This window comes from Acanthochromis polyacanthus, chromosome 18 (assembly GCF_021347895.1).
Source record: "Acanthochromis polyacanthus isolate Apoly-LR-REF ecotype Palm Island chromosome 18, KAUST_Apoly_ChrSc, whole genome shotgun sequence".
In the NCBI taxonomy this organism is placed as follows: Eukaryota; Metazoa; Chordata; class Actinopteri; family Pomacentridae; genus Acanthochromis; species Acanthochromis polyacanthus.
In genome coordinates this window covers 21,042,285-21,054,453 of record NC_067130.1, presented here as the reverse complement: position 1 = coordinate 21,054,453, position 12,169 = coordinate 21,042,285, and the positions used below count along the sequence as shown (strand labels likewise).

General features: G+C 39.8%; 1 protein-coding gene across 2 annotated transcripts in view; it reads left to right on the top strand.

Moving 5' to 3' along the window:
• Positions 1–10,836, top strand: part of LOC110957035 (cytosolic sulfotransferase 3-like) — a 34,982-nt gene extending 24,146 nt beyond the window's left edge. Inside the window, exons 1-8 of one of the 2 annotated variants that reach the window (XM_051938772.1) lie at positions 2,071–2,460; positions 2,854–2,992; positions 4,813–4,935; positions 5,115–5,215; positions 9,617–9,743; positions 9,835–9,932; positions 10,033–10,207; positions 10,299–10,836. In XM_051938772.1, the coding sequence (XP_051794732.1) occupies positions 2,440–2,460; positions 2,854–2,992; positions 4,813–4,935; positions 5,115–5,215; positions 9,617–9,743; positions 9,835–9,932; positions 10,033–10,207; positions 10,299–10,411 (897 nt within the window). In that variant the 5' untranslated portion in view covers positions 2,071–2,439 and the 3' untranslated portion in view covers positions 10,412–10,836. Of the gene's footprint in view, positions 1–2,070; positions 2,461–2,853; positions 2,993–4,812; positions 4,936–5,114; positions 5,216–9,616; positions 9,744–9,834; positions 9,933–10,032; positions 10,208–10,298 lie in introns of those variants that run through there. The other variant, XM_051938773.1, reaches the window with a different exon arrangement.
• Positions 10,837–12,169: the final 1,333 nt, after the last annotated feature.

Below are 12,169 nucleotides of genomic sequence, written 5' to 3'. Positions count from 1 at the left end.
CCGTCGCCTGAATGTTACCTGAAATTAATCTTGTACTGATCATAGACTGGAGTCTATGGTGTGATTGAGTGTGCTCTGAGCTTGGAGATTCCTATTTAGTGCACAGACTAAATCTGATTTAATGTTATTTTTTCCCACAGAGTAGGTTGGTTTCCTTGCTGTCATTGCCATTAGTTGCTTTGAGATTTTGTAGTGTTGTGTCAGATAATGTATTTTGTAGAGAATCAGTGTAGGTAGACAGTCCTCATTAATGTTAGATATAGATAAGATATACAGATACATATATCAGATAAGACACATAGATTGATAGATTTTAAAGGTAAAATGGTCTGGATTTCACAGCGAGGAGCTCATGTGGAGCAGGCCCTGTGATTTGGAATTAACGCACTTCCTTGAGAGGTGTTTTTGTAAAGGGTGACTTAGTGGAAAGAGATTTCTTGGACACAGGTATAATTTGTTATTTTCCATATTATCTCAACTTAAAAAAGAGCACAATTCAAACAATTTTTGAATAAGCTCATTTTTATTAGTAAGTGATTGTTTCCATAATAAAATCACTTATTAATAAAAAAATTATTGAATATCACTAAAATGCCAACTAAATAACCTTTCTAATTTAATAACAACCACCTTCTAATTAGCTAAACAATAATAAAATGAGCTTATTCAAAAACCTGTACCAGACCATCACACAGTTACAAACCAAAACTAAAGCAAATTTATTTTTAAACAAATCAATCAACTAAAACACAGCAGGAGGAAGTTAAATACTATGAAATAAAGATTTAAAGTGCCTTAATGACAAAAATGAGGCAAACTTAACATATTAATATTCCAGATTCTGGAAGCGCAGTGAGTAAAATTGGCTTTTTCAAGTACAGCAAAAACAGCTGCCAACCCCACAGTGCAATCCAGTAATTTGTCATCAAGCCAGTTACAAAGTAATGATGAAATCATATTTAATTTCCACAGTAAACATATCTAATTGCTCTTGTTATTCTGCTCACCAGTTCAGTCTCATTATATTTAAAGGCTACACTGAATCAAATTCAGTACCTGTGCTCTGTGACTCTCTGGACTATTCTTAATCTATAATTATAGGGTGACCATATTCTGTTTCTCTGAAAAGAGGACACACTTCCAGCTCTCTGCGAAAAATTTTCAGTCCCCCCCCCCCCCCCCCCCCCCCCTCCATTTTTAGGGGCTTTCCGTGGGTCAGGGGGCTTTCTGTGCTTCTAACTCAGTTAAACAGATATTCTGAATTCCCCAGAAAAGAACACTTTACCTGGATATACAGAAAAATAGCCCAAAACACTCACAAACAGTTGCTTTATAAATAATATATTTATTAATTTAAAGCAATTCTCCTAAACAATTTAATCAGTCACATACAAATATGGCATGCTCTAGTCTTTAATAGTTATTGACTCAAGTTGTGTTGGAACACATGTATTCAGATGTTTAACAAAATAAGAAATAATCATCTCTCTTAAGTCTGACACTTACACCTTAGTTAGGAAAAGTGAGGTAGAGTACCATTCTTCAAAATAACCTTCCAATTATCAATTATGTAAAAATAGAAATAATGCCTCAAAATATTAAACCAAAAAAAAAAAGAGAGAGAGGTAGCCTATTCTTCAATGTTCAGGTAGCCCACTCTTCAAAAATAATGTGTCTAATGGCAAATGAAAAATATATAGAAATAATGCCTCAAGTCAACAGTCCTTTTTTTCCCCCTTCTTTTTCCTTTTCTTATTAGCCACAGAGACATAAGTCCCAGCTTTGCAGACTGTACATTCTGCCTCCCATTTGACACGACCCGGACGAAAACAGGGGTACTTTTTTCGCATTTCATCAGTGAAATGACATTTGCGTTTCGGCATTTTCTTTCTGTTCGAGTGTTCTCTCGCAGTGTGCCTACATGCCTGTCAGCCTGCGAGGAGTGAGTGAGTGTGGAGCGCCTCTGTACTGCTTTGTGAATGATTAATAAACGTTCCGGGGTTCGGCTCAAACTCCGCCTCTCAGAGCGTGTTTCCAAAGGAACCATTCAACGTGAATGATAAATACACTGGTCTGTGACGCTCTCAAGCTAGGCAAGATCAAAAACCCGGACATTTGAAGGACTTTATAAACGCCGACCGGACAGGCCGGACAGCCTCTCAAAAGAGGACATGTCCGGGCAAAAGAGGACGTATGGTCACTAGATTTTTTCTCGACAAATTAAGTACGCAATGATACATATTGTGTGTGCTTTGTATGTTTCTGATACAACTGGAGATAAAAGTGGTCAGGAGGCATATAAGGACAGGAAGGGGCTGAACTTCTGTCTCTCATCTAAAAGTGAACGGACTTTGGCACACGTGAGTTAAGTAAGAGTGTACATGGGGCATCAAAACACTGGAGCCAGAGAAGCCGGACAGAAAGCCAGCAGCAATCAGAATGTCGTCTGACCAAGACAAGGTGTGTCTGATATCAACAGTGTGTTTTATTTTCATGGCGTTTGCATCATGGTAAACATGTAATGCTGAGTGAAAGAAAATCGATTTGTGAGCAGAGGTGATTGAAGTGCATGAAAGAGCTATGGAGCTTCAACTGCTTTTGCAAACCTTTAAAGGCCCTCTTTTCCTCAGCCAGCACCAATGTTTGCTTGTTTTATGAGATTTTGTCTTTGAACATCTGTACTTTTGGACTGTTAAATATTTGTTGTCTCCTTTCCTTAGTTTTAATTGAATGATAGTTAAAAGCATCTGACTTCACGATCTACAATGGACAACATGACTTTTCCTTTTTCCTCTAATCAGAAATCATATATTTATAATTTTGCATTAATTATTATTATTATTTTTTTTAAAGCTGGATGCATTCGTTCGACCAGAGCTGGTTGATTTCAAAGGAATCTCAATGACCAGAGTTTTCACTATCAACTGGGAGAATGTTGAGAACTTCCGGGCTAGGCCGGATGATATACTTATTGCAACATATGCCAAAGCAGGTCAGTCTACCATCATGTGTAAAAGGCTTTGTAGCTCATAAAAGGTGTGTATCCTCCTAAGACCTGTGGATAACAGTAATAATAATAATCTGATATGAGATATTTTCCGATTATATTTATTGGTTACTCCTTATCCTAAATAACTAGAAGCAATCTAAAATGCAAGGACAAACAAAGCTCAGGTCTTAGGAGGACATAGAGATAAGGGATTATGGTCACCTTGCTACCTTATTATTTTGTCTTACATTAGTACTATCAGAAAACTGCAACTGGTGCAAAATAAAGCAGCACGTGTTGCTCTTTCCTGTGGAATTAAGGCGAATGTTGCTAAAATGCACAGTAGTCTCCACTGGTTAGATGTGAGAAATAGATTGTTATACTTGTTGATGGTGTTCATTAGGAATATAATCACAACAAAAATGCCAAATGTTTTGGATAAGAAATTGTCTTTTAGTAAAGAAACACAGAATTACTCAACAAGACATGCTGTTGGACATTGTTTCACCTTATCTAAATCTAAGTCATTTTCTCAATGTACAATAATATACAGAGCAATGAAAGAATGGAATTCACTGCCCAGTTATGTAACTCAACAGAGGAACTTAAAAAACTTTGAAATAAACCTGAAAGAGCATTACTTAGCACAAAACTTTAGCTATTAGTTCAATGGGTTTCTTGGGGAATAGAAACTTGTACAACACAATAATTAAATTAAATCAAATCTTCAACTTAAATGTAGTGACTAATGTTACTACAGCAAGATAGATTTCAATTATACCATATATATTGTGAATATTATCAATAGCAAGGAAGTAAGGTTTCATTGTTTATGTGATGGATGTCATGGTTAGTTTCTGAGGTAGATTATTCTATAATTATTATTACTGTTGGGTCATGGCATCTTTGAAGAAGAACAAAATTTATTTTTATGATAATTCAAGGTGGGTGTCATGAATGCGGGTATTATGAACCCATGCAGCAGGCATCAGACAGGCAGGATGGGTTAATAAGAATTTATTAAACAAAAATCAAACAAAGAAGCACTCCATAAGGGAGGCACAGGTTAACAGGAGGAGGGAAAAATGAAACTAAGTCAAACTAAGGGCGACGGTAAGGGACCGTTATGTAGGGTTTTAACTAAACTAAAACGGGAAGAGGCAACTCACAATTGTCCAGGGGGGTCGGGAGACTGGGCGAAAGCAGAGCAGATGATCCAGTGGCGGAGATGTGGTGCGAACGGCGGAGCAGACAGACTGGGAATAGATGCCGGAGGTTACTGAGCAGTGGCGGAGTGGTGAACAGGACAAGTAATCTGTAAGACTGATGAGCGGAACGCTCGCGGCAGATTGTAGCAGATAACGTGCGGGGTGCAGAGCATCTTTGGCAAGAACATGATGCAGGAGGTGTGTGGCAGGTATGTGGGAATGACGCAGCAGAGTAGTGAGGGAAACGCCAGGCTTTCTACTGAGCTGATTGATTGTTCATCGTGCTCAGCTGTGTTTCTCCCCAGCTGTTCCTAATCAGACTCATCAGAGCACTGGCACAGGAGGAGTGTGACAGTGGGGGTATTATGTGTTGTATGCTTTTTGGTTTAGTATAAGTTGTGTATATGTATGTTATTTGTATTGTATACGTGTATTCTTATATTGTTTATGTATTTTGTAATTTGATTTATATGCATTTTGTGTACATGTTGCTTTTTGGTGTTGTCACAAATGAAATTATGAAGACCCCAGGAAGAATAGCTGCTGCTTTGCAAAAGATAATAGGGGATCTTAATGAAACAAACAAACAAACAAACATTCTCTCTCTCTCACCAGGGACCACGTGGGTCTCCCAGATTCTTGACCTGCTGTATTTTGGTCAGACAGAGCGCCAGAAAACCCTGCCTGTCCATGAGAGAGTGCCTTTCTTGGAGGTTTGCCTCCCACCTAACATGTCAGGTTAGTGTTGACCAAAACCACCATATTTAAAACTGGGACTTATTTAATCATCACCACATCTTTATTTAAATATTGCTGAAATCGTAATACCATTTGCCTTTTATCACATTTCTACAACACAATATAAGCATTTCACACGATCAGGGTTTCGCTTACTCCATCTTCATCTCTTCATGCAGGAACAGAGCAGGCGGACAATCTTCCCACCTCTCCTCGACTCATTAAAACCCATTTGCCATACCAGTTAGTGCCGAAGTCCTTCTGGGAGCAAAACTGCCGGGTACAGTAGCCTCTTAGTTGTTTGCATTATCTCAAATGCTGTACTCCTAATTGCTCAAGTCTGGTTGAGAAAAAGTTTGCAAGGTCAACAAGCTTGAAACCTGGAGCCACATCTTCATCCATTCTAGTCTCATCAGTGTATCAGCAGCTCTGCTAAGGCAATTCCTTGACAAACCTTGTCACCTTGGTCCGGCTGGTTCTTGTCTTGCCTGAGCTCAGCCTTTTTGTAACGAGCAATCAAACATCGTGGATGGTACATGGTGTCTAGTGTAACCATATCTAAAGCACTCGGCTTGGCCAAAAGATGCTCATGTAAGTTTAATGCACACTGGTGAAAGAAAGTGTAGAAGAAAAGTTAATGTTCATGATGTTGGTTGTTGAGTTACTCTGGCCACATCATCATCAAAAAAACGAAGAAACACATTAAGATTTTTGTCCATGCTCTGGCTAGTGGCTTTGTTGTATTCAATGAAAACACACATTTTTCAAGTTGTTCAGAAAGACTTTTCTTAAATGCTGGTGCTATGCCATGTGTATTTATGTAACCAGCATGCTGATTTGACACGGACAGTTTTGACAAAGCATTTTTATTTTCGACCAACTTTATACACAGATTAACAAGTGCCAAGTTCTGGTGCAACAAGCCGCATTCTGCAATAAATGTGCACTCGCATATTTCTAAATCACAAATCCGGTCAATCATTGATGCCAGTACCTCAGTGGGGGATGTTTCTCCTGTTAAATGAGTTGTAGGTTTCAGAGCAGACAGCAGCTCTATGGGTCTGATTGTGACGTGGTACAGAAGCAAGCACCCAGCTCCTACAGTTTTTTGCACCACCAAACGAAATGGCAAAGGGCTTGCCATTTCGGTTTAACTCTTCCAACCAAGCGAAGTGCCATTTATTTTTACTTCGCCAAGGAACACAGTGTCATTATGTGGCAATCAGCGTACATTTGTCCTTCTGCTTATTTGCCCATGGACAACATTTCTCAAAAACTGACTAACAGTGTAAGTGTTTAGATTTTGCTAGTGATGCAGCTTATAGTCTGGATCCATGGATTTGTTACAGATTTCTGTCATTGCAAGACAGCACCATGGTGTCAATGTAACTATGACAAGTGAACACTACGTCAGCTGTCTGCTGATGATCACGATTGTGATCCTACTACAAATCCACCACTAAAGACCTTTCAGTCGGAAAATATACCACGACTGAGCAGCCTTGGCAGTATACGGCTCTCTGAGTGCCGATATGGACTCAACTGCAGCTGGATCTCAATTTCTTTCTAAGACCCGCCCCTACTCTACTTCTCATTCCATTGGTAGATGAACTCCATTGGGAATGTAGTCCTATCTGTTTTTTGTTTTTCGAGCCAAACGCTGGCGCCACATGCCGAAATTCCAGCACAGTGCCAGAATACTTTAAGCCATGAAAACATACAGTTACACAAAAAAAACGTAATTTTTTTTCACTTCTCCCTACACCCTTGGCGGTGGACTTGGGATCAGTCCGTCATCTACCAGCAGACCACTATCGACTGGTTGGGCACTCCTGCTCTAGAGGAATGGGGAACCTGTGGATCCACTAGCTGACAACTCTTGGACATTGTTTCAGTTTATGCAAACAGTTACAGCTGTTACCTGTAGAACAACTAAAACAAACTACACTAGTCCACATCTATGCTATTACATTGCACACATTTTTGGTAGTAACTTGTATACAGGGGGTCCTCAACTTAAGTCGGAATTATGTTCCTTTGGATCAATGAAAGTCATTTTTCGCTGTAACTTGGAACGTGCATCACATTGTCAATCAGTTCTTCAGAAAAGTCATGAATATCAATAATTTTCATGCAAGTATGAGTCATTTTACAAGAATATAACAGAATATTGTACCAGACTGATATTGTTGAGGTTTCAATGTTTATTGGTCAGTTTGAGATTTACCTAATGACAGTGAACATGCCATGTTTAGTTAGCTCACTTCTGATTGGCAGAGAGTCAGCAGTAGTGTGTGTGTAAAGGAGAGAGAGCTGGGAACAGCGGCTAATTCTGGAGCTAAGTTTTAGGTTTTTGTAGTTAGTATTTTGGCGTTGGCTATGGCCTACAGTAGCCTGTGTGAAAGTTCAATAGGCAACCAGAGAACAGGATAAAGTGTCACTCATTTGGTACAGAGGGTTGCTGCAATATGTTGCACAGTTTTTACAACTTGACTGATGTTTTGTGTTTTGCCCTGTTCCCGGAGTTCTTGAAAAAAAAAAAATCTAATTACACCTCCATGGAGATGGTTTTCCTGTTCTTCGAAGCACTGCCCTCAGAAGTCTGACTTATGCCTGGCAGCCATAATGAAGGGCAAAAAGTTAACAAATGTAGCACAGTCCAAGGTTGCGTATAGTCAGCGAATGTAAACAAAGCTGTCCAATAGCATCACATGACGACGTATTCGTCCATTTTGCTCACCACGTGATGACATTATATTCCGCTCGCCAAGTAGTTCCACATAACCACTTCTGACATAATGACAAAACCCCGTACCTCAAACCGAGGACCGGCCCGTAACCAGTTCCAACGTAACAACAAAACGCTGTAGGTTGAAGACATCGCAAACCGAGGACCTCCTTTATTTGAAAATGAAATCTCATCTTAGTAGAAGCTTGAGGAGCAATACCTAGGTCGGAGCCAATCGGAGGGAGAAGATACCAAAACATTGTCTGTGTTACTGTTTGGGAAAGGAGTCTGGACCCAGAATTCTGTTCTGTTATATTCAATCTTCTGCTAAATAAACATTTGTAGTGAGACCTAAATACCTTCTCCCATTGCTTCATTCAGTGAACACACAGGAGCTATCTCACACGTAGTCTATTTTGCTGGTAGATTGGGACTGAGCTTCAACAATAACCAAGTGTGAATTTTTATAAGTTCTCTTGGGCCTAACCTAGGTATTGCTCCTCAATAAATAAAAATTAAATATAGCACAATAATCCCACATTGTTATGCAATAGGTGTGCATCTTCAACATATGCTGATAAAAGTAATTCAATATCAGACAATGTCTTTTAGAATATAATTAAAACTAAAATCTGACTTTTTTGCTTTTCTGACCTGCTTGAAATTCAAGTTTGTGCCACTGAATAAAACTGTGGCAATTTTAGATGTTTTGAAAATCTTTGACAGAAGCTACATTTGCACTGTTACAGGGGGCTCTGGAGAACCTAGATGCAGACAAAGAGAGACTGGCAGATAAGTGAATAATTGAAGGGGTTTTATTAAACAAGAATCCAAACTAGTACATAAATAGAGAACTGAACTGGGGAAACAAACTAAATCAAGCTACTACTGATGAACATTATGGAAACACTATGGACTCAAACGGAAGATCACAAAACTAAACTGAATGGCAGAACTAAGCGAAGGACGGATACTGACAACCAGGGGAAAACTCGACGGAAGAGATAGGGAAGCTAGCTCAGGGAATCCGGGTGAAGAGGAGCAGAGTCCTAAAAGGAGAAATTTAGGAGGCAGAGGGAAACGAAGTCCAAAGAGTGAGCAGAGTTTCTGAAGGCGTGGGAATCAATGATCCAGCAAGGACTGAGGGACTGAGCAGTATTTAAATAGTGAGGAGAGCTTGTGGAAAGGTGAGCTGAGTTTACTGATAACTGCAGCTGACAGTCATTGGGGTAATCAGCAGGCAGAGTGCAGATAGAGCGGAAGGGCGAGTGGCAGGGAGAGAGAGAGACATGAGGGAGAGGTGACAGACAGGGAACCAAAAAGGCAGGACAAAACCGAAACAGATCAGGAGACAAGAAAGGAGGAAAAAGAGGAAGAAAGGGGGAAGAAGGGCAGGGGCCAGAGCAAGATCTAACATGCACACCATATTGAATTTGTAGAAAGATAATAATGCCAAAATGCTTTTCAAAAGTTCTCATCTGTTCTAGGAGAATATTTCATGGTTTCATAACAATGTGAATTACAACTCCTGGCCAAATAATGATGTTTTGGATTATTATTTTTTTATTTTGATGGCCGCCATCTTGCATTTAAGGATCACAATGACGATTTAGTGTTTTTAAAACCTTGAAAATTGATTCCACACCCAGACGAGCCATAAAATCAATACCTGGCTTAACAAAATTCACTCAGGATTAACTGAGACATAAATTTTTCTCACACGAAGCATGAACAGGGGCTGACAGGAGCCTTTAGATTTTTGGCTCCATGTACAGAAATATTCTCTGGACCATGGACAATAACTATGCCAAGCTTCATGCTTGGACCTAAAAATGCACAATTCTTAGCCCCATTTACACATATTGGCCTAGAAAAAAGGAAAAACAGCAAAAAGAAACATTGACATTTAAAGCATGTCTGGTTCTGGTTAAGTATGAATGTTTTCTTCTGTAGGTTGTCTATGTAGCCCGCAACGCAAAAGACAACATGGTGTCTTATTACCACTTTAATCGCATGAGCTATGGTCAGCCAGCGCCTGGAGACTGGAACACCTTCTTCCAGAATTTCATGAAAGGAAAGAGTATGTATGAAATACTATGGTGCATATTATTCAGTCCATTTTTTCCACATTGCTTTAAGTACTACTTGCTTGACTTATTCTGTGGCCTCAGTGGTGTTTGGACCCTGGTACGACCATGTGAATGGCTGGTGGAAGAAGAAGCAGACTTATCCAAAAATTCATTACATGTTCTACGAAGATATGATTGAGGTAGGTTTTTTAGTGAATCTCTTTCTATTCAGGCAACTTTTCTAAAGTTCTCCTTTATTTGGCTGTGATGCAGCGGTGATATTCAAGCTTTTGTTTCTAGGACACTGGACGGGAAATCGACAAACTCTGCTCCTTTCTTGGTTTGTCTCCTTCAGCTGAAGAGAAGAGAATGATATTAGGTGGAACGGCGTTCGATAACATGAAAAAGAATGACATGGCCAACTATTCCACTTTCCCACTGATGGATTTCAAAATTTCTCCCTTCATGAGAAAAGGTATGGTGGACAAATATATGAAATGAAGAGAAAAAATACTGACATTCCACATTTAGCAAAAAGACCTGACTGATTCTCTGTGGTTCTGTAGGGAAGGTTGGTGACTGGAAGAACCACTTCACCGTGGCCCAGAATGAAGAGTTTGATGAAGACTACAAACAAAAGATGAAGGATCCCACCCTTCAGTTCCGTACTACAATCTGAACAGGACCAGACACACTGAGTTTATGTAAAGACGGGTTCATGACTGACCAGATGTGGGATTGCTAGAGAGTAGTAGAGGTGCTCAATGATTTTTTTTTGTGTGTGTGTGTTTTTGTCTATGCAATGCTCTCCTGACAGCTAACAGAGGGTGCACGGTCCTCCCTCAACATTCAGTAGGCCACAGGTGCAGCTTGAGCGAGAGTGATTTTTTTTTTTTTAAAAAGGAGGCGTGTGGAAGTTAACCACAATTAGATCACACCCTCAGAGATGAATAAATTCAAACAAAATGGTGGCAGAAATGCCTGGATTGGTCATTGTAAGAAGTATGGGTTGTGCTTTTCCTGGAGGAGGAGAGTTGGAGAAGTTGCAAAATATGTAAGAACTTGTAACTCATTGTTTAAACAAAATAAAATCTCAAGACCTTTGCTCATTTTTATTCTTGCAACTTTTTATATTCAATAAACATGAGTCACACCAGATTCTGAAAACTGAAGAGTTTCTGTTGAAGACCTTTAGAGATACTAATAGTTGATCTAGAAGCGATTTTTGAACAAGTTGGTGGATGAAGTTGCCAGATCATCACTGGTTCCTATCTGGCAGACTGAGATTCAACAAGCTTCACTGAGGTTAGTGTGCATCAAAAGCCATCAAACACAGACGTCTCCAGGAAAGACGCTACAACTGTTGCATTCTTGAAATTAAGCCACTCCTGAACCAGAGGCAACATTGGACTGAGGAGATAAAGAACTGAACTGTTGCTTAGTGGTCCAAAATACATTTTTTCAGATGAAAGGAAATTTTGCATTTCATTGGGAAATCAAGGTCCCAGAGTCTAAAAAAAGAATGGAGAGGCACAGAGTTCAGGGAGTTTGAAATCCAGTGTGAAGTTTTCAGTCTGCAATGATTTTGGGTTCTACATCATCTGCTGAGGTTGATCTGCTGTGTTTTATCAAGTCCAGAGGGGATTTCACAGCACTTAATACTTCCATTAGCTGACAAGCTTTACAGAGATTCCAGCAGACTGTGGTTTGTTGATCATAATATTACTGTGCTTGACTTGCCAACCAGCTGACATGAATGCCATAGAACCCCGTATGTGTTGTTGTCAATAGAAAGATGAAATACACTCCACTCAAAAACACAGACGAGCTGAAGGCCACCATCCAAATAACCTGCGCTTCAGTAACACCTGAGCAGTGCTAAAAGCTGATCGTCTTTATGTCACGCTGCATTGATGCATTAATTCATAGGGAAGGAGCCCTAACCACTGCACAGTGGTGTCAATGAATAATCAACTATTTGTTTCAGAAATCCCTGCAACAGACTGGTGACCTGTCCAGGGTGTCCCCTGCCTTCACCCGAAGTCAGCTGGGATAGACTTCAGCCCCCATGAGGATTAAGCGGTGTATAGATAATGATGGATGGATAATTAATTGTGCCATTCCTATAGGAGTAATGGGCTCAGCCCGCCTCACTTGATTCATAAGTGAGCTGTTGACCATATTTTTCTTAGTTCTTCAAGTAACTGACTGTGTTTTGTGGCTCTAAGATGTTTAGTTTATTTATTATTTTGATTCACTATTCCAAGTCTGTGTTTTTCTGAAATAATGATGCATGTTGTGATTCTGTTTCTTTCAGTCATCGTGTCAGGTCCTTCTCTGCTCGTCCTGTATGGGAGCCAGACGGGTACAGCCCAGGACATGGCAAAGAGGATCATGCAGAGAAGGCAGATGCAAGTTCAAGTTTTGCCTTTGGATA